Consider the following 26849-nt stretch of genomic DNA (forward strand, 5'->3'; position numbering starts at 1 on the left):
TAATACTGTGTGATCAACTCATGTGATCCACATCTCAACGTCACATGTTTATTTATTTTTATTTTTGATTTATTTATTTTTATTTTTGATTTTACATTCACCTATCATATTAAGTGTGTGTATATATATATATATATATATATATATATATATATATATATATATATATATATATATAATAATAATAATAATAATAATAATAATAAGAGTATCAAATAAAAATGATCGATATATAAAATGGTGATGGATCACTTAGAGTTAGTTGTAATAGAATATTTTGACTTTTTTTTTTATCTTTTTATGAAATACCAAGGAAAAAATAAATTTCATTTTCCTACTTTATGACTTTTACTATTATTGGTATATATATATATATATATATATATAATTATAATAATTAGAGTATCAAATAAAAATGATCAATATATAAAATGGTGATGGATCACTTAGAGTTAGTTGTAATAGAATATTTTGACTTTTTTTAATATTTTTATGAAATACCAAGGAAAAAAATAAATTTCATTTTCCTACTTTATGACTTTATACTATTATTGGAACCAATGAAAAATACACATCACTATAAATACCTAAAACGAAGAACATTTTACGTGTACCTCAATCGAGACTAGATGAACCAGTGGAGTCCATGTCACCTCCTTGCATCATGATCTTATCCATGAATAAGAAATGCAACAAAATGGATAAGAATAGCCTATTTTTAAGTAATGAATTAGGGAAAATTAAGATCTTCTTTTTGAGCCAGAAATATAAATATCCCCCAACCTAACAAATCCCAATAGATAAATAGACATTGACATGAGAATGCTCTTGCACCATTAAAGAACCTCTCCTTGGGAGGTTGGTCGTTCCTTGTCGAGAAGGATAAGGCGGAGAGAGAGAGAGAAGCCAAAGAGAGGGACCTCAATTGATCTAGTTTGACCCTTTGGTGCAACATGCACACTCCCGAGTCCCACTCAAAGCTAAAGTGATATCTACACGAGTAGATATGGATTCATTGTAGTAGCAGTGCACACCCTCTCGTGTCTTACTCAGAGCTAAAGTGATGGGTACACCCGGCCGATACCTTTCATTTATTCTCTCTCACGGGACACCCACAAAAACCCCTCCCTTTCCATGCCTTTTATTCTCCTCCGCGAACCCAACTCGCTCATCCGTTCGCCTACCCGAGCCGCACGAGGATCCCGTGACCGGACGAAGATCGAGGTGGGACCCACCGGTGCGGGGGCGGTCGAATGGACGGGATCGTTGGGTCCTGCCGGTGGGGCCCGAAGACTGGAACGGGCGGGTTAGTTCCGAGGACGTGAGGAGTGCGTCGCTTTCCCACCAATCCTCGTTTGCTGTGGCGTTGTGTGTGTGGAAAGCGCCACTGTTTTATTTCGAGAAATACTCGACGGGGTCCGTGGGAGACTGACCCGTCCAGTGACGTGGCCACTTAAGTTCCTTGGATCATCTTCGGTCGTTGGTACCGAAAGCAGCGGTTGAGATCTTCCTTTGAGCACCCCGCGGGGAGACGATTCCTCGAGGGGCACGAATCAGGGTATTTCGGGTAATTAGGGAAGAGGGTTCAGACTCGGGATCCCGTCACCGGCTGGTGAGGAGGTAATCGTATCCCCGCCGATAAAGGACGCCGCGGGTCCGGCTACCAGCCCTGCGAGCTCGGAGCGGCTCCTGCGCACGAGGACGCTGGGAGGATGTCGAGACCCCGCTGTTAGCTGACGGCGCAAGATTGGGGCAGCTATAAAAGGCCGGAGCAGCTGGGGGCGTTGCTGTTCCCGAGCGCGAGGGGGCGGAGGTACTCAAGGCGGGGGAACGAAAGGAAAGGAACCCGGTCAAAAGGAGCTCCAGATCTCTCGGATCGAACTCGGGGAAGTCACAGGTGAGTAGCCCTTGTCGATTTCATCTCCTTGGATCTCTCATTCTTTGGCTCTTGATCTTGTGCGTCTTGGAGCGAGAGAGCGATTCGACCGGGAGGTAGACGCGGAAGGTGGTTCACATATGTCCGAGTCGGATCTATGGTGGATGTTTAGATCTACCGCTTTTGTCTCCATTTCTTTTGCTAATCTTTGTCTCCATTTTGAATTTACCGACCTTTTGGTTGGATAGGAACAAGGGTTTTTGGCTCTTGAATTAAAGATTTATCATTTGTAGTGTCACTGGATTGTACTTCTTGCTACTAAACTGATTCGTCTCGATGTTATCTTTCCTACATGGTTCGAGTGAAGTACGAGTTTGGTTTCCTCCGCTTTCGCATTGGCTTATACTGTATTAATTTCCTTGGAGAATCCTTCCGTAAAGTACGGACTACGGTAGACTAGGGTTGTAAGTTTGCTCATTGATTTTGTTTTGCTTTGAAAATAAAACCAAATAATGAGGCTACTACTACTTGTGTATGATTCATCACATTTGCTTTGTCACTTCGGTTTACTTAGAAATGGTTCTCTTTGTCTTTGTTATCTTCAAAGCATCGCTTGCGTGGAAGGTTTGGCAAAATTTCTTTCTCTATGTGGTCACTTCTTCTAGGAGAGTGTCAATAGAGTGGGTGTCCTTAATTCATGTCCTGGGCATCTGACACCTGCAAAAATTATGTGGAAAGAAGATGCTGGTCGCATGAGGGTCAATATGTGAGAGAAAGAGAGAACAAAAGCAAAGATAACTATGAAGGTTACATTAGTTAGTTGCATCAGAATGTTGCTCTTTTGTTGAATGCTTCAGATGGCAAGTTTCTGAGTGCAACATGAGCATCATCATTCTTAGTAACTGTTTAGTGTATTTTTGCCCATGACATCTACCTTTCCTGCATCATGTTACTGGATAAACACCAGGAGAAATTTCTATGAAGGTCATATTGAGCTTGGAATCTCTTATCTCAGTTTCAGATCGGTTATGATGGAGATACTGAACCTTATCTGTCATCTTATTTTTTCTCTCTATTTTTTTTCATCTGTATAATGGTTCTAGATGACTTGCAATGAAGATATTGAACCTCACCTCTCATCTTATTTTTACACCACTGGCAGATTGCCTTATGTTATTTGTAATATATTGGAAGTTATTTTAGCTGTTCCACCATATTGCAGATTCTATGAAGAAATTTTCCTGCTTTTGCTATTTTCTCTTTCTGCTTTATAGTTTATATAACCTGTGTATCAAATCTTGTCTGCCATCTTATTTTAATACCACTGAAATCTTTTTAAAGTTAAAACCTTTCTTGTTCAAGTACTCTGAAAACCCTTGGATTGTTTTTTTCTTTTTTTTGCTGTTCCATCATATTGCAGATTTTGAGAAGCCATTTTCCTGCTTTAGCTCTCTCTTTCATCTATACTTGTATGGAAGGATGGTTTTAGAATGGAGTGGATGTTGCAGCAATGTTTTCCCTGTAATCTCATTACATTTGAATGGAAAACTCCAGATGGAATTTATATACTTCTAAGGAAATCCTATGTGTAACTTAAAATCATTTGGAAAATGCTATGTGCATTAAGTGGGCAGCACAAACTAGAGGGAGGAACTTGACCAAGCAATCTTATTAAAATTTCTTTTGATTGGTTGTACATTGATCCTGCCTTTCTTCAATTGTACAACTTTTCAAATTTTCAATATTAGATATGAACAAAGAAGATTTGCTCACTAAATTAATGGTACAAATCATTGTTATCGAACTCAGACCGGACCAACTAATCAAACCGGAAGAACCGAGAGTGGGACTGGAGATCATTTCAGTTCACTAGTTAGATCATTTGAGTCTTACAAAAATCAAAATGCCCTCAACTCCTTATTTTTCATCGAAGATTTGTGATTTCTTTTCCCCAAAGGTATTTTAACCTTTTTATTATAAGGATGAAAGAGAAGAAAAGCCTTTTATATTCATTACTCTCTCATCTCCTCAATGTGTTTGTTCTCTTGTCATCACCTCTAACATCCTCTCACTATTGTCCTATTATTTATTTTTTTAAAATTATAGTATTTATTTATTTATTATATATTTTTATTACAATACATGGCATACTATATATTTTAAAAACTTATTAAATCTGTGCCCAATTAGTTGACCCATCGGTTCAACCAATCATCCAGTGACCTAAACTTGATCAGGTCAACTCTCGTCTCTTATTGATAACTATCATACATATCTCTCTTTTGGAAGTACTATTACACTGCATAGAAGATAAACTCCTTTGTGCTCAATGACATTAATTGATTGACAATCTTTTCGATGAGACAGTTATTGTTGCATTTAAAATATTGGTAAATATCTCTTTTATATTTGGTTATTAGCATCATATATATTGTTTTATTTTATTCTTGATCATTTGTCATGTGAAGATATCTGATCCATTTGGTTCACTTTTGCAGTCCTCTGGGTAAAGAGGTTACAGAAGTATCAATGGATGAAGAAAGTGATTGTGTTATCAAACATTCCCCCAACGGTAAAATTTATCAAACTAGTCCTTGCAGACCTTCCACAGTTGTTGGGTCATATGAACCTACAGATAGTCAGGATGATGCAAATTCTCATGAAGGGCATGTAGTACCACGTGTTAGAAACTTGACTCTGGATCATGGCATGACAGAAAAGTACAAGGACCAGAAATCATTGGATCAAAAGTCAGCAACATCAAATTCTGCTAATGCAACTATACTATCTGACCATACTGTTTGTCAGACATTTTCTGCTGCAAACAAAAAGCATGGTTCTGGTGTAAATTGTGCTTTTGTTTCTGAAGCTGCTGCCAATGGAGACAAACATCCTAATGGAGATATACAATCAGCAAATAACCAAAAGAAAGCTCAGGTCTGTTTCTTATTGTTTTTTATGCCTTTTCTTATTGTTTTCTATGCCTTATCTTTCTTTGGCTCCTGCTATACCATGCTTCAGCATAGTGCCATTTGATATTAATATTCAGCATATCTACGATTTAGATGATTTATATGCAATTGGAACATATCTTGGTTTCTTTTTTTTTCCCTTTGATAATAATTTTCTTCTTTATTTGCTTGTAATCTCGCCTTCCTGTGCTATATTGTATGTTGATTTTTTTTTTCTGGTCATGAATGCTTAAAGCTGATTCTTTAGCACTTAATGAAAAACAGCAGAATAAGTTCTATTATCTCTGTAAATTGTCTTGTGCATTATCCTTGATAAATTTGAAGGTTTAATCTTAGTCTAATTGATATTAAGATATTGCTTTGCTTGAAAACACTATTAAATTTTCTGTTTGAAGAGTGCTTTAGCAAATTTGAAGATTGGATCATGAATATGTTCAAGATGGTCATGCTGCAATGTGTTTGCAGAGTTACACGACACTCACACCTTGGAAGCCATTGCATCCTGATAATGTCATGCACCGAGATGAGGAGGATTACTGTTCTGTTGCTTCTTCATATCCTTCTTTGAACTTATGTTTCTTGAGAATTTCTTCGCTCTCCTTGTCCAAAAATACCTATTTGGTCTTCCTGAACTATTCTTAGTGTAGCATCTGTGAAAAATTCGAAAACTAGGAGAACAGTGGCAATTGCTCCTACATTCAGATGCAGTGAGCGTGCAGAGAGGCGGAAGGAGGTACTCAATGTTTTTAAGTCTTGTTGAACTTTGTACGTATTTCTGAGTCTTTGAGGAGATTTAAGTATCCTATATTTCCTCTTTGTGTAGTTCTATTCAAAGTTAGAAGAGAAACACCAGGCTATGGAGGCACAGAAACTCCAATGTGAAGCTAGGACCAAGGTAAGCCTTATTCCATTTCAATCTATTAGTTCTTGGGAGAAATAGTCGAAAGACTGGTTTTGTTTTTAACGTACGATTTTAAAATTCCTCTGCTTATTGAACATTATGCAGTGTGTAGAACTTTCAGATCTTTATAGTTTGCCTCACAATTTGCAAGTGTGTAGTAAACTTTTGTAAAAATTACAGAGAAAAGCATAATTTGAAGATCATTAGTCTTGGATGTTGTTCCTTCATGAAGCATATCTAGAAGGATTACTATGATGGATTGGATAGAATTTGATGTTTATCTTGTAGATGCCTATCATATTATGTCGAAGGTTGATTCTTCCTTTACAATAGGTTATTTTTTCTGATGTATCTTTGTGGTAATATACAAGAAAAATTGGTGCTTATCTTTGTGTTCAGGAGTGTATTTATGCTATTTCAGCTTCTTGTATTGATAAAAATGATAACTAGAGCCTCTTTTTTTTTCGCTCCCATCATTGCCCGCCAAAGATGATGTAGGTTTGCTGACTGGAGGGCACACCAACAGACACAACTGGCTGTTAACAAGAATTTATAAGAAAAAAAGTGCATCAATCAAATATTTTATTAACAAGGAAGAATTATTTGCCAAAATAAATGATGAAATATATCTTCTCTGGAGAAGGGAAGAATCGATGATTGACAAATTATGATTTATGGATGCACAATTTGCTTTATTGGATTCTTCCTTATTATTTAAGTATTTTTTTCTTGTACATGAAGTTTGTAAAAAAGAAAAAGGGGATTGTAGTTGGAAAATTGATAAATGAATAAATGGTTCTTTTGCTCATATTATGTTCAAGTGATGTGAGGTCACTATTTTTATTCACATGTGAGATGCATGAAGGTGCGAGACCTTTCAGTGGGATTTATTCCTTGAGCCAAAGTGAGCCTGATAATTATCTTTTATTGCTTTTGTCTTATCTAACATCTTATGTTCTCTATTCTACAACTAGCGTTTCCTATAATATGTTCGGTCAGCATATTGAAAAGAATTTCATTAGCAGAAACTGATAAATAGACATTTTGTTTTTAAACCTCTTATTTCTCTCTATGGCAATCACCTTTTCTTCTTAGTCATTTTGATTCTAGAATTTGCATAGGAAGAGTTCTAAACAGAGTCAAAACTGCATTCCAATGCATGTATGCATTCTAAGGTATTCTTTGCCCTTAAATACTTTTAACACAGAATTGCTACATGATATATTCTTTCTTATTGAAATTTTGATAGGATTTTTTAAGTTTATCATGATAATATGAGATGCAGAGCATTTGAATCAAGATGCTATATGAGAATTCCTTCCTTTGATTTTTTTTTTAATGTGTGATCAGAGATTCAGATCTAACCGTATAAGTGTTTGAGATTAGCCCTGTAAAGTGTTGTTATTACTATGTTGTTTAGTTATCACAGCCAGTAACTGATTATTATGGATTATATTCCTACAGTAGTTAGAACATATATATTCATTATGATCACTCCCTATGTCATGACAAGCTTGTAAATTGCTTTTGAGCTGGACAACTTTCAGCAAATAAACTGTTGTGTTATCTGCTCATCCCAACTTCTGATCTATTTTCAGGAAGAGCAAGAGGCAGCTCTAAAGCAACTAAGGAAGAATATGACTTTTAGAGCGACGCCAATGCCTAGCTTTTACCTTGAGGGACCACCACCCAAGGTTGAATTAAAAAAGGTATTCAGCTTAGGCTATCGCATGGTCCACTAGTTAATGCATGCAAGCTATTATAATTAATAAGTCATTTGATGGATATGATATGAGCAAATTAAATTTATATGCTGGGTTTGTTAATTGCATAGTCCATTTGAGTTCCGTTTTTAGAATGTAATTCTCAGTTTTAGTGTGAGCATAGCCACAAGGCTGTAAGCTAGGTCAGCTTAGCTTTTGCCTCACTGCATGAAGTAACAGTTGGATTAGAATCATTAGATAGAAAATAGGAATTAATACTCAAAACACGATATATTTTATATGTGCACATGGTAAGGATTAATGCTTGATTTGTGACAATTTTCTGAACTGTTAAGGTGAATGCTCACTCCATATCATGTAAAAGGCTTTATGGGCATGCAACTGTGCAAGTTTTGCATGTGATCGATCAAGCAGAAACCTGGCCACTTTGTGGTCAATACTTTACAGTGTGTGTTTTAGGGTAAAAAACCATGTGTGTTTGGAAGGACTGATTCTTTTAAGTTTCAAACATAGCATACTATGTTGAGTGGAATTTTGTATAGTTTCTAGAACTATTTTAGAATTTACAAATAATTATTTTAACTACTTTGAAGTAAAATTTATATTCTATGTATTATCAGAGTGTCCTTGCGACACAGTAAAAATTCTTCTTGTGACTTTGTGTGATGGATGCTACACAAAACTATTTGTTCATATATTTGCATGATTGTACAACCTAAAACATCAGCCTAAGATCCCTTACAATATGCTGTCATGAAGATCATACATGTAAATCTGTATCATGGATTTCTTTGAATTCCGTCTGATCATTTTTTATTGACTCCAATAACTATGCATCTTTGTTATGTTTAATATCAGACTATCCTGTTTATATATGAAATTGGTTTAATTTTGCTATTAACAAGTAGAAACAGGTGGAATATTTGTGATATCCCAATCATGTAAAGGTCAAAAAATTTTCCACACAGAATTTTCTAGTATCACAGTAATTTTTTATCTAACACTGAAGGTATCATGTCAATTTTCTAGTAGAGGCACGTGGCTAATTACTGAAAATGTTTATAGTGAAAATTTTCTCCTAGTAAAACTTTTATTTGTTGTCTAGATTTTGATTAGTTATATTTTTTGACTTAGGTTTACCATTATCTTTGGACCAAAGATATCCACCTCATTCAAATACTAATTATCCTTTCAAACAAAAGTATCCATAATATAATGTCATATTGATCTTATATTGCAGATATTATGTAATTTCTTCTACTGATTTTTCTCCTGCTCCAAGGTTTTTTTTGGTACCTAGATTCGGTTGCTTATTTGTGAATCTAGCGTCTGATTTACCATTTTATTTGCACAAAAAGGTGCCCACAACTCGTGCTAAATCACCCAAGCTTGGTCGAAGGAAGAGCTGTGGTGATGCAAGTCATCGGGCTGAAGGAGATAACTGCAGCGGAGTATGTGGTCGGCTTCAGCGTCACAGTTTGGGTGCCTACAAGGATGCTACAAACAAGTTACAAAACAGTCCTAAGAACAGAAGTGCAACTACAACCAAGGAAGCGAACAAATCCATGAGGGAGAACTCGAAGCCCGATGCCAGCAAGGTAGCAGCCCTGGATACTACCGGCACCACCGTGCAAGGTCTGGCTGACACCGGTGTCACTGTGCAGCCCTGATGTTTGCTTTTCCATGCTTTGATCTTAGTTTTTCCATACTCTCAAAATTCACCTGATAATTTATCTCGACATCAAAATGCCAATTGTTGAAGACTGGTAATCATGCAAGGAGTTTGTTGCTGTGGACTTCATACGCATGCTGTTGTAAATTTTGTATGTAATGATCCTGACAGTGGTGTAGTACTGCTAGAATTACTGTTCTCCGTTGTCTAATCCTTTTTGAGCATCTTAAATTTGAAGTGGAACGGTACTATGCTCTTTTTGACCATCCTTAATTACAGTGGTCCTCTTTGCTTGATATTTCCATAAACTACATGAACTTTCCATGCTTTATCATGATATGACTAACTCTGTTGGCAGCAAGCGCGTGCTGATCTGCCTCGATGTTCCCTTTGATTAAAGAGCTGATCTCATGGTTGATGTTCCAACTCGCAACCATCTATATTTCATACCCGTATTCTCAAAGTGAAGAAAATTCTGCATGTTTGCCACAGTAATTCCATGATCTTAGCAATTTTTTGAACTTCAATCACTCTCCACTCGATCTTTCTTTTTCCCTTTCCTCTTTCGCCAAACACTCGGCATGCTGTTGATTCAGACCGGCAAACAGCCGCAGAAATGAATACAGAGTGCACAGCCTCATTCTCGCAAGCTATGAAACGGAGATCGCCGTGTATTATATTTAATATGCAAAAGTAGCATTTCTGGAAATAACATTACAGCATAAACATTAACGCAGAAGCTTGAATTATGCTAAATAACATTCAGATGTAAGAAGTTGAACTGCTGGTGATAAGCAAAGTGGATGTCGGAGCACTTACTATATATCTAAGCATGCTAAATGCAATGTTCTTTGTATCAACAAGAACATCTCAGAGCATAAATGAACAATCGAATGTTATTATCTTCGAGTTCATAGCAAACACTGCAAAGGACGCATGCATGTGTGCAAGCATGCACAAGAGACTCGCATCATGACCCATGCATCTGCAAAAAATACATGTTGGTGACAAGCAAGAACAAGAAGTCAAACTTGGACACTCAAATATACGAAACAGATGTGCCATCAAACAACATCTAGCTCAAAGGACATTCTGAAACGAGACTTATTCCAACAATATCATCGAGGCCTCGTTAACTGTACAATAACTTACCATCATTCACAACAACAAACCCTAATGTCTCAACTGTTTAGGACCGACTACCTGGATCTAACACCACTGTATCGATCCGAGGCTCCAAACTGCAGATCAGAGCATTTTTTAGCTCTATTTTTTTCGGTTGATACATGAAAACCATAGATCTACAAATAAAAAGAAAGGATGAAAAAAAAACTAAGAAACCAATCCCCAAGAAATAAGTTCACTGGAGGTTCACATAGATAGGCACATGCCTTAATTTTCACATGAATATGGCCAGCATAGTGGCAACAACTATATGGGTGCAGCACATGTCGTTCTGAAGTGACCTGTTTGATTGCACCGGCTACAATGCACGACCCGTTTAACTCGTCCTCTGTCTTCTGCTCTAACTCTCTTCTTTCTAGGTCTGCCTGGAGGCCTAAGGGACTTGGGCGGATTAATGACTATCTCAATTTTATTATCACCTTCCTGATTTGCATCAGACATCTCTTTCCAAAGACTTTTATCTGGTATTGGATGAATAGTTTGCGAATAGGTCTTCCTATAAGTTGCGACAGTGAAACAGCTCTCTGTGTATCTATGAACATTCTGTCGACACGAAAGAAGAGCTGCCACACCATGAGCACATGGTAGACCATAAAGTTGCCACCCTCGACACAGACAACACCGGTTGCGAATGTCCACAATATTGGTCCCCTCATGAGGAGAGACAACTTCAAATTCGGCCTCATTCGCTCGTCCTACTTGATAACCCCGTGCACATTCTATGGCATCAGACACTCGTCGTTCAGCTGATGGTACAAGAATCGACGTCCACTGCAGGCTAGCCTCACGTCGTTCATTGAACCAGGTCATCAACTGCCGCCTAATACATTCCATCATCTGAATTATTGGCAGTCCAGAAGCTTCAAGTATCCAATTATTCAATGATTCAACTACATTTGCTGTCAAATGGCCATATCGTGTTCCCTCGAAGTAGGCCGTAGCCCAAAGACGTGGTGGAATGCGCCTAATCCAAAATGCAGCCTCCTGTGATGTTTCTTCTATTTCTAATATCTTTGCCTCAAATTCAATAACTGTGAGAGCATGGGCAGCTTCCCAGAGGAGTTTTACAAGTGCATCATTGTTAAACTCTTTGCGGAAAAGCTCACTGAGGTGGCGCATGCAAAACCCATGGAAGGCAGTTGGGAAGTTGAAGTCAACACCGTCTATAATACCTTTCTGCCTATCTGACAGTATCGTGAGCCTCGGCATGTTCTCCGTATTTGCCTCAAGCAAAGTATGAAGTTCAGATAAAAACCAGATCCAATTATCATCGCTTTCCTCATCAACAACCCCAAAAGCAAGAGGAAACAGAGCACCATCTCCATCAAACCCAGTGGCTAAGAGCAAGGTGCCAAGATATTTACTTTTTAAAAGAGTTCTATCGAGTCCAATGAGTGGCCGGCATGCATTGACAAAACCATATATTGAGGCATAGAATGAGATGAAAAGTCGACGGAAGCAATTATCCTCTGGATTTCCATATATGGTTGCAATGCTTCCTGGATTTGTCCTTTTCACTTGATCACAATACTGTGGTAGGAGACGATAACCTTCTTCAAAGGACCCTCGAACAGCGGCCATTATCCTCTCCTTCCCTCTCCAGGCCTGCTTGTATGACAAGGTGATCCCATGCATGCGGTGAATCTCTTCTAGTATCTCCTTTGGCTTGCAGTGTGGGTTCTCTCTGAGCCGTTCCTCCACAGAGTTGGCAACCCACTGAACTGATGCTTGCTGATGCCCAAGATGGTTAATCCCACTGCATGTGTGCATCTCATGGATGGTTCTGATGGTGAAAGTTGGAACACCCGGCAGCTTTGCAGCATGAATGCGCCATGGGCACCCCTCAGCTGCACACTTCGCTGTGAAGCGTGTCTTATCTGATTTCACAGTCTGTATCTCAAAACGGCAAGCAATTGCAGCATCCCGTATAGCTCGGCGGCAACTCTTGACATCGGAGAACTCCTGGCTAATAGTCAGCTGATGGTCTGGGTTCACAATCAGTCTGCGATTCTGCAACACCTGAGGGACCAGCATGTGGCCCTGTGAGATGTCATGCGCGGACTGGAGGCCAAGCTCCTGTGCCTGGTCGATGGAGAGATGGACCATGTTCTGATCGACCCCAAGACCATGGGTCTCAGCAAGAGTCAATTCATGGTTGTCCGATATACCCAACTCGTGATTTTGTGCATCAAGAGCATCCTCATCAGTGTCATTGTTCTGTCCCAACGCGAGCTCATTGCTATGGTCACGGCCATGGTCATGGGGATGATGCTGCTGCCCCAAGACAAGCCGGCTGTCGTGGGGATGCCCGAGACCAAGCTCATGGTCATGGGCTTGGCCTAAACCGAGGTCATGGTCATGAGCATGGCCAAGGCCAAGGCCATGCCTCTGCCCAAGGCCTAAACCATGTCCTTGGCCGATAACCAGATCGTGGTTCTGGCCAAGGACTAGATCGGGGTTCTGCCCGAGAACTAAATCATGGTTGGCCATGTAAGCTTGAAATGCTCAGCTCAAATTCTGATCTGCCAATCCTCCAACAGCATCCAAACGCTTGAAAACACAAGAGCAGCAACCAAAAATCAAATATTTAAGCTTTTAATACTACTTTGGCACAAAAGCAAAAGCAAAAAACGACACATCCTTCTCAAAAATCCCAACTTTCCAACATAATTGCACGACGAACACACATCCAAAACGAAGAACGAGCTAAAAATCCATTTTTTTTTTCGCTCAGAAAGAAAAAAAAAGTCTTTATATCCACACAAATTCACTCCGATTCCCCATCCGAAACCAGTGCTTAACGACAGAACCAAAACATAGAGAAACCCAAAGCTTCAAGTAACAAGAGTACCTAAAGGCAGTATACGCGACCGCGGTCAAGAGCCGACCTTTGCCGGGGGAAAACGTCGAAGAAGCCGCGAGGAACGAAACCGGGAGGAATCGGCGGGGAGGGGGTAGGCGAAGAACAGATCGAGCATAGGTTTACAGCAGGCGGAGGAAGCAAAGGTGGCTTCTTTCCGGGGGGACAGAGAGGGGAACGTTGGGGGGTGGCGGGAATCGGGAGGGCAAGCGAGGGATTTGAAGGAAGGGCAAAGAGAGGAGGAGGGATTTTGGGCAGAAGAGGGGGGTTTTGGGGGAGGAGATTGGAGTTTGGGAGGGGCAAAAGGGCAGAAAGCGAGGCGGGTGCGGCAAGGGAGGGGATGGAGAATACGGCGGGGATCAAAGAAAAGAGGGTATTTAGGTCAACATTGGGAACCCCTTCCACCACTATTACAATGTTGCCCTCCTTACTGTGGCTAATGCTACCCTTCAATTCTCCATTTTGCCTCTTCATTCATAATAATAATAATAATAATAACAATAATAATAATAATCATACTACTACTACTATTATTATTACATACTAATTTTCTTGCACGGTTGTTGCCCTAATTTAATTACAAAATTTTCTCATTTTAATTTTCTGTGAGACCAAAAGACTTAATTCATCTTGAATGAAAGTACTTTTTGTCACCCAAAATCTCACACATCTATTTCGTCTTTGTCCATTCTCTACTTCGATCTATAAACAATGTGTTCATCCATTTGTAATTGTTGTTTAACGAATATTCCAACCGAACATAAGACTTTGTTTGCTATTTATTAGAGCAACACTGACCTCATAATGTTAGACTTATTTTTGAAAATAAAAATATGTTCTTCCTCCTCTTAACTTGAAAAGAAAAAAAATTATATTTTAGATTTAGTTCATTGATTTGTCATACATCAACTGTTAATTTTATGATTAGGACAGTGATTCGATTCGAGAGCATGCTTTGAACAACTTAAGATGTTTACCAACTACCCAACAAGTAAAATGTATATATACCACATCGAAGTGTAAAATGAATTAAGTTGCATAGAAAGAAGAGTTCACATCCAATTGTTGATCAACCAAAATATTATTGGAAATTGAGGAGTTATTTTGAATACATAAATTCCTTGGAGGATTGGAAATTGAAGTATAGAAATACAAAACACGGTACATACTGACTCTCTAACCTCACTTTCGTGGGGCCCACTAAGCATACCAATAAATAGTTGGAAGCAGACTGAACCCTGTCGGGGAACGGATCGTGCGATAGATCTGCCTTCGGACACGTACCCAAATTCATACCCGAGTCTCAGATGCTTCTCGCCCGCCAATCGCCATCGATGAAAAAGTGGGTCCCATTTTGTGTCGCGACTGGATGATGAGGTAAGTGCTCGGACGGGTAAACGTATAAATCTCTTTGCCCGTCTCCACTTTCCTCCCTTCGAACAGATCGCAAGGCAGCCTTCTTCTACTTGTCGACTCCAATGGCCGCCGGTCCGATCCCTCGGAGAGGTAAAACGCTTAAATCTATCTTCTCTTCCTCGATCTAATTCGATATCTCGAAGGCGATTACTGACTTTTGTCTCGTCCGTGGACATGGAAATTTAGCCGGGTTGGCTTTAGCCTATCGCCTTTCGGTCGGTGCCGTGTCGTTATCTCGCGATCCCAGCCGACCTTTTCGTCATTCGACGTCAGCGCCTCGGAATAATGTCAATAACGGAGACTGGGAAGGAGAGTGGTGGGAGGTGATAGCCTCACCTTTCGGTTGCTTTTGTCTTTCTCTTGCCCTAGTAGACCCGATTCCACCGGTCGCATCCTCTTCTCTTCGCTCGTCGGCTGCGGAAGAAGTCTGAAGAAGGTCTTCTTTCGATTGCTTTCCTTTTTTTTATTTATCTTTTCTCTTTGCTGGATTTGATTGGCTGACCTGCGTGGTATCCTTCGACTGCATGGTTCATCCAATTTTGTCTCCTTGGTTCTGTTCCTTGGTAGCTCGATCGCTTTCCCCATTGATTTGATTGAAAAATTGGCGCCTTTTTCTTGATATCGGTTTTTATTTGGGTGATCGAGATCTGCTCTTGTTATTTGGCATATACCGTCTATTGATGCTTTAGCTTTTGGTATAATCATCAAAAGAAAGAACTTTATATATATTCTTTTGGGAAAAGAGTATACTTTTGATCTGTGCTTCTTTATGGTTTGATTGCTATTCATCAGTTTGCTCATGCATATCTTCTTTTGTGTATTGATATCTTATTGATGTCTCTGCTAGTAGGAATTTGCTTGAATTCTCCAGTTTGTGTATATTTCATGGGGATGAATTGAATAAATTGATGCCTATTGTTGAAAATTCTGCATGGTATTCTAGATCTTGATGTCAACATGTTGATGTTTTCAGTGGCAACTGTCAGCTGGGATTCACGAATAACAACTGCAATTTGCTCTACTCCTGAAGTTTGCGGGCTGTTTCATCTCTCCGCCTATATAGGTGCCTGAGAAGTTGATGTAAAACCGGCTAGGGATGGGTTCAAGGGCTCACATCAGTGGTTTCAAGCGATTCTCATCTGCTTTGTCTTTGGCGATTCTTGAATGGATATTGATGCTTCTATTACTCTTTGATGCCTGGTTTTCCTACATGGTGACAAAATTCTCTCGTATATGCAAGTTACAAACGCCTTGTATATTCTGCTCAAGGCTAGATCACATATTTGGAAGTGAGAAACTGGACTTCTATCTAGATTTAATTTGTGAAACCCACAGATCAGAGATCTCATCACTGGCCTTGTGTCATGCTCACGGGAAGCTTGCTGATGTTCACACCATGTGCAAGTCTTGTCTCCTCTCATTGAAACCTGAAACTTACAGATCTCTGGTAGGTAATCTTGGAAGACATTTTGATTATAGAGAGAACATTCAGTATGTTGATGGTGATGGCCTCTATGTGCGTGATGAGGATGATTTGGTGAATGTCCCTTTTCTGAAGAAGGATGAGACAAATTGCTCTCCTGTCAAAATAATTTGTTCATGTTGTGCTGAGCCTCTCCAACATAAACTTCATGCCATTAGGTTGCTTGAGGATGAATCCATCGAAGTTGATGTTTCCGAAATTGACATTTCTTTGTCAAGTTTAACTGGAGATGGGATGAGAAAGACTAGAGAAAAAACTTTGGTTTCCCCAACATCTGACCATTTGAGGAATCAAGGATTAGACGAGTTCTCTCACATTGTACACAGTGAAGTTAAAGTTACTACTGACTCTGACTCAGAAGTCCAGCATATAGATGATGGTAAAGGAAAATCTCTGGCTCATGGAGCTGAAAATGCCAAGGATGATTTGATGTATCAAAATGTAGAACCAGAGAATGCCACAGATATTGGAAGTGTTTCAGATAATAAAACAATAGGAAAATTAAATTACTCTGATCCAGTTAGTATTTCAGACAATAAAGCCTTGCAAAAGTTGATTCACTCTGCCCCAGATATTGACGAGCCTTCTGAATCAGTTTCTGAGAAGCAAAAATGTGTAGGTGAGCTCCATGATGTATTAGAAATTTCATCTTCTGGTGCTGCTGGACATATTCCAAAGGATAGCAATTGGAACCAAATCGAAATCAATGCTAAGCCCCCTCAATCTAAATTTGTGTCAAAAGATCCCCAAGAAGTTCCTGTGGAGGACTCAAATGTAAAAGGTAAGCTGTAATCCATAACTCTACTGAATCTATATTCTCTATATAATTCCTTAGCTAACCTTTCAATTCTTGTTCTTGTTATAAGTAGATAAGTTGGAGCAAAGTGATGCTGCATGTGTCAATACTACTTATGTGGATGATGTGAAGGATTGGTGTGCAAAGGACATTGATTTGGGGATAAGCCATGATGCAAGTGACCCTGGTCAATCTATGAGTAATCATATGGATCTGAATGATGCGTATAAGCTTGCTGTTGGTGCTAAGGGAAGCTTGCCATCTCCTAGATTTGCTGATGTTATTATGGGAAAGGATTCTTCTAGGGTTCAGGAAGATCTGAAACTGCTAATTTCTCAAATATCTGCATCTCGGGGCCTTGAGTCTCCATGGCATGAAATGACTCCTAGTCCTCGAGTATATGGACAAGATGACGAATCTGTTTTGCAGAACATAACCAAGACGCTCTCTCTTGAGAGGAATGAATCAGGCTTAGAGTCACTAGATGGAAGTTTTGTTAGTGAGGTGGAAGGGGAAAGTGCATTTGAGAGACTAAAGAGGCAGGTTGAGTTGGACAGGAAGTCCATAAACCTTCTCTACAAGGAATTAGAAGAAGAAAGAAGTGCTTCAGCAATTGCGGCAAATCAAGCAATGGCCATGATTACTAGGTTGCAAGAGGAGAAGGCTGCTATGCAAATGGAGGCTCTGCATTACCAAAGAATGATGGAAGAGCAAGCTGAATATGACCATGAAGCACTTCAGAAATGCAATGAGTTGCTTACTCAAAGAGAGAAAGAAATGCAAGATTTGGAAGCTGAGATGGAAATCTATAGGAAAAGCTTTACAGATAAATTATCCAATGATCAAGCAGTGGAACTGAATGGTAATTTCCATGATAAGGAGCTTGAATCATGTAACAAATCTAGGGAAAATCATGTAATGCATCGAGATTCCAGATGGAGTAACTTTGATAGTTTGAAGAATCCCTTATCATGTTTTGAAGATGAGGAGGCGTATCTATCAAATTGTTTGGTGAAGTTGGAGAAAAAGCTTCATCTTTTTTCCAATCATGGTGTTTTTGATGATGGTTCTAGTTTATTAGTGAATGATGATGAAAATGGATTTCCCGAAAACACATGTACAGATATTCAAGGTGAAGATTTTATACAAAGAAACAGAGTGTCAGAAGGTGGTGTAGGCACAAATGGTTGGTACTCTGACAAGATTGCATCTGCAGGTCCAGAGCACCTGTATCAGAAAGATGGTCCCCTTGAAAATAGTCAGGTAGGAGGGATTTTAATGGATGAAAAGTTATCCAGGAAACCTTCAAGTTCCTTTCAAGGAAACCATGAAGACAGCTTTGACATTGACAAGTACTTGAAAGTAGTTAACAAGAGTGACTTAGTTGCTCTTGAGGATGAAGTGTCATGTTTAAGTCAGAGGTTGGAGGCACTTGAGTCAGATCGTAATTTTCTTGAACATGCTATCAACTCACTTAGAAATGGTGATGCTGGTGTTCGGTTTCTTCAACAGATAGCTTGTGATCTGCATGAATTACGGAAAATTGGAATCACTCGACAAGAGCATCATATAGCTTGAGTCTTTACAAGTTCTATCTGTAATGTAAGTCTTTGACTAACATCTCAGAATTTTTGTTTTGTCATAGGAGCAGAGAAGATATGAGAAGTTCTTTTAGAAATAACCAAGGTGCATATGGTAAACACCTGGAAATATTGTGAGATAAATGAAATTAATTTGTCTTCAGCCTTTCTTTTGTGCGTAAGCCATTGTATTCTTAACAAGTTTAGCATATTTTTAACCTTTTGTACTGGGGTATAACTGCAATTTAGTAGTTATTAACTGAGGGTTAAATAATCTTTTATACTAGAAGAAATACTAACACAATGTTGGTCTCCAAAAATTATTCAATATTTTCTATGGTGGCTCTCTTTTGCCAAAACTCTATAATTCTCTGAATCTAACCTCTGTCAGCGACATGGTGAACTATAGCTGTATAAACGGGTGGTAGAAGACTAGAAGTACTAGAAACGGCTAACTTTCCTTGATATCATTGTAGAATGTTTTATCCAGGAAAGCTCATTTTCATAATAACATGTCACTTCAGGGTTGACTTATAAAAGGTGAAGGCTTTAGTCTGTTTAAGGATGAGATGTGAGAGAGATGCGTACCATTTTATTAGAATAGACGTTTGATTAATGCTGCTGTATCAAAATCTCTATTAGACTGATGAGGATGACCAATAGTCATATATGCTATGATGATGAATCTGATTGCAATTTTGCAGTTTGTTTATGTTAGCATGACCATCCTTAGTCTCTATGTTTGTGTCCACCATTTCTTTAGACACAGAAGTTTCTTGTTTTCAATTTACTTTATTTATTTACTTTTTCCCATGAAAATTGAGGATCTTATTGATATTTGCATATATGTTATGATGAAGCACAAAAGCACCTCCATAGCACTTGGTGAAGCTATTTGCTTTTTTGTATCTGTGCATACGGAATGACATATGAAATTGCCTTTTATTATATGTTAGACATTCTGGGAGTCATGTTCTTCTTGCTTCCATACCTGATGCCTTCCTTAATGCAGCTCCTTCCTTTCAGCTTAAAAGCTCCTCATTTGACTAGATAAATTATTCAAATTCTTTGGCTTCTCAATATTTATTGATCTTAATATCCTCAATAAGAAAAAAAAAGGCAAACTGCGTCAATCTGGACAAAGAACCATTTTCTGCTAAATCATATGCTTGACCCTGGCCTTGGCTTTGCGACTTTTGCCGCCTCAGCCAAGCCCATCATTATTGTGCTTCTACTTTTGCTACAACGACCAAACTTTTTGCTATGCCTATCATCACCTTTATTTTCTTCTACAGTGCATTGACTCAGGTGCTTCTCATTACTTGCAAATTGTTTTAAACCCCTATTTATCCTTTTGGATCACCCACCCTTACCTGAAATGGAATCCTGAGGCTCCAGATGATTCTGCTATTCGTCCTCATGGTGTGGTCCTCTGGAATCTCATTTTAAATCTATATGGTTGCTTGTTCAATACTTAAGTCATTTGGTGTCCCTTAGTTTTTTTTAGTGTCATCTAGCATATTGATTATCGCAACATTCATTTGATGTACTTGTCAGTGATTAAGTGTTTCCAGTTACATGTGCATATGTGGTACCATTTCATTGCACCATACACGGTGCATGCATTAGCAACATGTACCTTACTACTAGCGTGCTGTCGTTCATATTCTTTATTTTCATTTAAAAATCAATTGTACTTCTTGTGATTTTACTAAATTTAGTTTTATGCATATGACAAGCAATATTTTCAAAGTCACTTGACCTGATTCTTGCATATTAGGTATATGTAGAAAATATTATAATTTAAGAGGTGTCTCTTCAAGAGGTTAATGATAATGGATGATCATTGTGAGTGAGCATGATACTTCCAAGATCAAAGCAATATATATTTTAAGGTAACAAATATTCTGAATTCAAAGTTTGTTAGCTTAATAGTTGGGACATATGGCTTTGTTTTTGTAAAGTTTGTTGGCTTTTATGGTTATTCATTTACAATGAATTAACTAAATTCAGCCATGAACAGTACAATCTGAAGACTCCTATCTTGAACTTGTTCTTTGGAAAGATACAGTTGTATATGATTGCTATGCTATTATAATCTTCTGGATATTAATCAACCGTACGGTTGATGTTCTGTACATTTAGTTGTTTCATTTTTCACATTTTATCATGTGTCCAACATAAAATTCCCTTTGGATTTAGCACCTTGGGAATTTAAATTTGAGGTACCACATATTCACTGAACAACAGAAATTGGCATAAATCCAAATAATCCCATCTTTGGTTCTGGTATAAGCAAAACTTAGATACATGTAATAGTAAAACCTGAAAAAGGTAACAGATAGCATCTCTTAGTAATAAGTATATGCACAATCATATTGTGAGGTCATTAGGAGATGTAACATGATCTAGCCCCATGATTGGAAATATGATTTTTTATCTTCAATGAAGCATGGAGTAATGAGACAAATAGAAGAAGATATTGGCTTATGCCACATCCCATAGGATGTGTGGTAGATACAACATGATATGTGGAAAATGGTGAAATGGTTGTCTTTGGTTGTGATTTGCATAATTAATGTGGTTATTTTTTTAATCTTTGAGCATGATACTCACCTTAGGACTCTCTTCCAATTCATTTTGATTGGCCATGATTGCTAATAGGTTCATCTTTTGCTTGGTATGTTGTTGTCCTCCTACTATTATTTTTTTTTCATTTCTCTATCTTTAAAGAGCGTTGTTAATATTATTGATCAAGATTATGCATGATCATGCTATACCTCTAAGGACTATCCATACCAAATTGTTGCTCATGAATATGACAACATCGATCATAGTATCTGCTGATGTAGGATGCATAAAATTATGACACTGATCCAGTTTTTTGGAAATTATTGGTCTCATGGAGTGAAGTCCAACTGTTTAATTTAAGGCTGCAATGGTCGTTCTTATTTGGAAAATCTGATTCAGTAATTAGTTGGAACTTTTAGTTGGACCTAAATTATTGTTTCATTGAAGATCTGATTCTTAAAAGAATATAGGTAGATGAAGCTAACTCTTGAAGTTATGAATGAGGATTTTGCTTATGTTGACAAAAATACTGAAAATAAAGCTGGCCTCCTGTTAAAATAGTTTATTGAAAGAATATGACGATAATTGAGATGAGGCAGCCACTGTTTAATAAATTTGATGAATGATTTTGTATTAGGTAAACTATTATTTTTTGTTAAAGAAAGAGTACAATGTTTATTTGGAACTATCAAGTAATTTTGGTCTAAAACCCTAGGCTGATGAATCATTTTTCTTCTTACGAGATTGCCGCAATTGAATAAAGCAGCAAGTGGATATTGCAGTGTATGCTAAGAGAATAATGACACTCCCGTAAGGGCCTTGAGTGGCAGGTCTTTAAGGGATTGTTGATTTTTATGTCAATCAAATCCCACTTCAATACCAAACTAGTTGGTATCTTATCCTGATAACTGTAAGAATACCACATTAATGATGTCCATATAAAGCACTTCAATTTGAAGACTTGTGATGCATAGTGAACTCATAAATTTATATGATTATTATCAGAAGACATAATGTAGGAGTGAAATTAGCACAAAAGATAATGAAGTGATTTTTTTTGTTCTTAATCAACACATTCTGGATATTTAAAGCTAACAATTTACTTAAATTGGATGTTGCAAACAAGAATTAAGGGCATCAGGGAAGATTCTGTCCAACTGGTCTTATTAGCCAGCCCAACTCATGTGGAACCAGGCAAGATTATCAAACTGAAATCAAATAAGCTATTGGCTAATCAGCATAACTTTTATGTTTTAACTAATAATGCATGCCTGCCTTTTGCTCATGCAATTATTTTCCTTGCTACTGAACTTCTCATAGGCCATACACAATCATGCATTCAGTGGCAACCTAATCAGTTGTTAGTATGCGCTGTCAGTATGTATCATGTCTAATGCCACTAGTGTTATCGCATGATTTAATATCAATTTTTTTGGTGGCCAAGTACCTATCCTTAATATACTGGTACCACTATGTTGTCATAAGTCAACCCCATATTGGTGGAACAAACCTGTAAACTTTTGCAATTATGATGTTTTTAGGACATATGAAGGCATATCTCAGCTGAAAAACATTGCTTAAATTGGAAATGAAACACCAGGATTTTCTTGATTCTCTTCATGATTATGAATGACTAGGAAACTTATTTGCACCATGTGGGGACCAATAATTACTCTGGGGATTTGGCACAATAAACCTGACCAGAAATTGATTTCTATCGTAGCTGGTTGTTTCCTAAAATAATATGCGACTTGATGCGCTAAAGTTAGTCACTTCTGCTCCAATGATTCCTTTTATTAGTTTCTAAATCTTAGCCGATTTCATTTTTGTTAAATAGTATGAATTATCTTGTATGTAATCTGATTTATGCTACTTATGTAGGATCTGGTTGATGAAGGTTCATAATTTACGTTCAGGACAGAGGTTCATATAGTCTGAGCACCCACAACTGTATACTATATTCAGTAATTGGAAATGTGGCTGATGCGTCTTCAGAGGTTGCTTCATTTTTACCTTGTGTGTTTTACTTTTCTTTTCTTTATAGAATTGCTTGGTTTTGTATTTTCTTATCATTATCATTTTTTCTATATTAACTTGATTTCATTCAGAATTAGTATTTTTTATCTTTTTCTTTCTTAAAAATGAGTGGTAAATTTGTAATAGGGTGATTACTGTGTGATAGCAATGACCTGTGCATTGTAAAACATCTTCTGCATGCTCACATCTGCTGAGTTGTTCAATAATCTGGGGACTTGTAGTTTTGGCCATCAAGAGTCTCAGCAATGAGAGTAACAGTATCATTATATTCTTCTCTGTAATATAACTTAAAAATTCTTATTGAAAGTGCTGTTATAATTTCTAGTTTTTATACCAATCAGTTATACCTGTAATCCCTGCATGCTGAGCCTGGTTTCAGTGCAAATATAATTCTTTGCCGTGCTTTACCACCAGCTTGCGAGTGCATCTTTTACCAACAGTAGGTTTTTTTTTTGTTAAAGATCACACATGTGCTTCAAGTTGAGGCATAAGAGATGCTTCTAATTATTAAAGACTGCAGGTAATGTTTCCTATCCTGAGGTTAATCTTAGCATCTCTGTGGGAAAGTATGGGACTTGTTTAGTTGCATGATCTACTAAATTATGTCTCTTCAAGTTTCTCTCTCCAGGAAGAACCAAATTTGTGATCCTCCTGACTTGTTGGCTGTTGAATTGTTTTCTCAATCAGAAGCCCTCAATCATTGAAATCCTACAAGACACTGTTAGAACTCTCGTAGATTCTAAACTTCGGGTTGATCGTTTTAGGGGATCGACCTCCTTGGAACTTTATAGGGGTTCCTCCCTCCAAATTGATGCTCAAAGGCTGTAGAAAAGATTCATCTATTGCTTCTGAAAAGAGGTGGAATACATGATTATTTATAGGGTTTCTAAACCCTAACTCTTAATAGGACTCTTACTTAAGACTCCTATTTTTAATCAACTCCTAATAGGACTCATACTCAAGACTCCTACTTATAACCAACTTCTAATAGGACTTCTACTCAAGACTCCTATTTCTTTACAACTTATTATTCTTTAAGAAATAACCTCCTAACCCTAGCCGACCACTTCACCTCTTTAATAGGGGTCGGCTTAGGTAGGTTTTACATGAATGTCCCTCTTAATTAGGACTATCCTAGTTATAGTCCTAACAAACCCACCCTCTTCAAATCAGCCTTGTCCTCGAGGCTGACGATTCATGAATTTTGAGAATTTGATCTTCAAGTCATCATAGTTCTCCCAAGTGACATCTTCTGTTAGTAGGTTTGCCAACTGTATTAGCAATTCAGTAGTGGATCGTCGTCGTCGAGTCACGATCCGTCGATCAATAATGACACTTGGCTGAGTCTGAAGTTCTCCTTGGGTAGTCATATTTGGTGGGTGACTTTGGGCTGTCTCCAAGCACCTATTTACAACTTCCGTCTGGTCGTCGGTTTGTGGGTGATATGCCATACTCCTTTTTAATTTAGTACCATGCATATGGAATAACTTTGTCCAAAATCTGCTCGTGAAGATGCAAGTAGAATTTATCATAAGCACAATGCGTCCCTTATAGTGTAATTCTTTTGAGTCCCAATTGTAATGAGCCATGGGGCTTGGTGCTTCCTCCAATTTTTTTATAATCTTACTAGTCTCTGAATCTTCCTGCCATTCCATCTTAATATCCTTAAGAAAGTCGCTGGTCGGAAGTGAAATGATCGAAACTTCAACTTGCTCGGGTAGTTGCGAAAGCGCATCTGTAAGAACATTCTCTTTTCCCTTTTTGTAAGTTATTTCATAATCAAATCCAATAAGTTTTATTACCCTTTTTTGCTGCTCAGGGGATGATATTTTTCGCTCCAAAAAGTACTTGAGGCTTTTATGGTCGGTTTTAATTTGAAATCGTCGGCCAATCAAGTAGGGTCTCCACCTCGTTGCTGCGCGCACAATGGCGAGCATCTCCTTATCATATGTTGACTTATTTTGATGGAAGGGAGATAATGCCTTGCTAGTGTATGTGAGTGGTCGACCATCTTGCATGAGAATGACTCCAATTCCGACTCCAGATGCGTCGGCCTCAATAATGAAGGGTCGGTTGAAATCTGGTAGTGTTAGCACCGACGTCGTCGTCATGGCTGCCTTAAGTTTGTCGAAGGCAGCGGAGGCTCTGTCCGACCATTGGAAGACATCTTTTTCCAGTAAGAAAGTAAGTGGTGCATTGATCTTTCCATAGTTTTTCACGAACTTACGGTAGTAGCCTGTTAAACCCAGAAAACCATGTAGCAATTTTATGTTCCTCGGGGTCGACTAGTTTTGCATTGCTCCAATTTTGAAGGGGTCCACTACCACACATTCCTCTGATATGATATGCCCAAGATATTCCACCTTCTATTGAAGAAAGCAAAAATTTGTAGTGGTTGTTGTGTGTTCAGAAGGTGGTTTTCGGTATGTCTTCTTCGCACGCTTGTATTTGATGATACCCGGATCAAAGGTCCAGCTTTGTAAAGATTTGTGCTCCCTTTCATCTAGCAATTCATCTACTATTGGAATAAGGTATTTGTCCTTGATGGTTATGCCATTGAGAACTCGGTAATCAACACATATTCGCCTTGTTCCGTCCTTCTTGCGTACAAGTAGCACCGGTGAAGAGTAGAGGTTGCAACTTGGCCGAATAACTCCTGTTTTGAGCATCTCTTTTACAATCCTTTCTATTTCATCATTCTGGAGATGTGGATACTAATATGGCTGAGCATTTGCTGGAGATTTGCCTGGAAGAATCGTTATACAATGATCATACCGACGAGCAAGAGATAGGTTGCGCGGTTCGTCAAATATATCTGAAAATTCAGCAAGCAAAGGAAGTAGATTTGGATCTTCAAATTTTGTTGGCTCTCCCTTAGTTTGCTGCTCAAGTTGTACCAAAAAGTCGTTGCATGCTTTATGCAAAACCTTCTCCATTTGTTGTGTGCAAATCGTCGTTACGTCGCCCTCACGTTTCCCGTGCAGTATCACCTGTTTCTCCTTACTGTAAAATTTTATAATTAGTTGCATAAAATTTCAAGAAATATCACCTAATGTCATCAACCATTTAATTCTGAGGATGGCCTCATGATCATCAAGAGGGAGGAGGAATAAATATGCAATTATCTCTTGGTCCTGCAGCAACAATTTCACCTGCGGGCACCTATGATCACACTTCAAAATCCGTCCGTTGGCGACCTTAATGACAAACCTGCTGCAATTCTCAATAGGTAAGTTCATATGGACAGCAACCTTACTGTTTAGGAAGTTATTAGTGCTGCCCGTGTCGATGAGAACAGTGATCGGTTGTTGTTTGAGAAGGCCTCCAACTTTCATCGTTTGCGGGTTTGAGTAGCCAGCTAGTGTATGTACCGTAACTTCGGTCGGTTGTGGCTCTTCTTCTGCATCTTCTTCTTCATATTCAAGGCTCTCTTTTGGATGTTCAATGACCTCTTCTTCTATCAGTTCAATCATAAGAAGTCCCCCTTTACTACAGCGATGCTCACGACTCCACGGCTCGTCACAATGCCAACATAACCCCTTCGCATATCGCTCCCGAAGCTCTTCTCTTGTTAACCTCTTTGGTGTAGGGACTTGGTCGACAGTAGGGGGGGCTAAGGGCTTCAATATTACTGGTTGAGGAGCGACCCTAGTCCTCCGAGCTTCATGGTTCAATTGCTCCTCTTGATGTCGTGCGAAAGAGATGGCTGCCATAAGCGTATACGGTTGTCGCGCTTTAACTTCTCCTCGGATCTCCGGCTTCAAGCCCTCAATGAA

General features: G+C 38.5%; 3 protein-coding genes across 10 annotated transcripts; 2 read left to right on the plus strand and 1 right to left on the minus strand.

Moving 5' to 3' along the window:
- The first annotated feature begins 1604 nt into the window (after positions 1-1604).
- On the plus strand, positions 1605-9382 carry LOC135584263 (protein WVD2-like 1). Its single transcript, XM_065104393.1, has 7 exons — positions 1605-1897; positions 4375-4813; positions 5314-5402; positions 5491-5581; positions 5672-5743; positions 7348-7458; positions 8832-9382. The coding sequence occupies exons 2-7, from the start codon at positions 4406-4408 to the stop codon at positions 9141-9143; spliced, it is 1083 nt and encodes a 360-aa protein (XP_064960465.1). The 5' UTR covers positions 1605-1897; positions 4375-4405; the 3' UTR covers positions 9144-9382.
- Positions 9383-10221: 839 nt separating this feature from the next.
- LOC103981961 (uncharacterized) lies at positions 10222-13522 on the minus strand. The gene is made up of 2 exons (XM_009398740.3): positions 13182-13522; positions 10222-12880 (listed from the first exon to the last, which is right to left on the minus strand). Exon 2 carries the CDS (start codon positions 12818-12820, stop codon positions 10577-10579), a length of 2244 nt encoding a protein of 747 aa, XP_009397015.1. The 5' UTR covers positions 12821-12880; positions 13182-13522; the 3' UTR covers positions 10222-10576.
- A 1113-nt stretch (positions 13523-14635) lies between these two features.
- Positions 14636-23404, plus strand: LOC135584273 (myosin-binding protein 1-like). 8 transcript variants are annotated; one of them, XM_065104399.1, is made up of 5 exons: positions 14636-14696; positions 14793-15042; positions 15580-16870; positions 16959-18487; positions 22918-23404. In XM_065104399.1, the coding sequence occupies exons 3-4, from the start codon at positions 15703-15705 to the stop codon at positions 18461-18463; spliced, it is 2673 nt and encodes an 890-aa protein (XP_064960471.1). In that variant the 5' UTR covers positions 14636-14696; positions 14793-15042; positions 15580-15702; the 3' UTR covers positions 18464-18487; positions 22918-23404. The 8 variants fall into 8 exon arrangements, 7 of the variants coding, with proteins under 7 accessions (XP_064960471.1, XP_064960467.1, XP_064960466.1 ...); XM_065104395.1 differs by having other exon boundaries at positions 14659-14696; positions 16956-18487; XR_671452.3 differs by lacking the exon at positions 14636-14696 and adding an exon at positions 20246-20360 and having other exon boundaries at positions 14703-15042; positions 16956-18487.
- Positions 23405-26849: the final 3445 nt, after the last annotated feature.

This window comes from Musa acuminata, chromosome BXJ2-4, assembly GCF_036884655.1.
Source record: "Musa acuminata AAA Group cultivar baxijiao chromosome BXJ2-4, Cavendish_Baxijiao_AAA, whole genome shotgun sequence".
NCBI classification, from domain to species: Eukaryota; Viridiplantae; Streptophyta; class Magnoliopsida; order Zingiberales; family Musaceae; genus Musa; species Musa acuminata.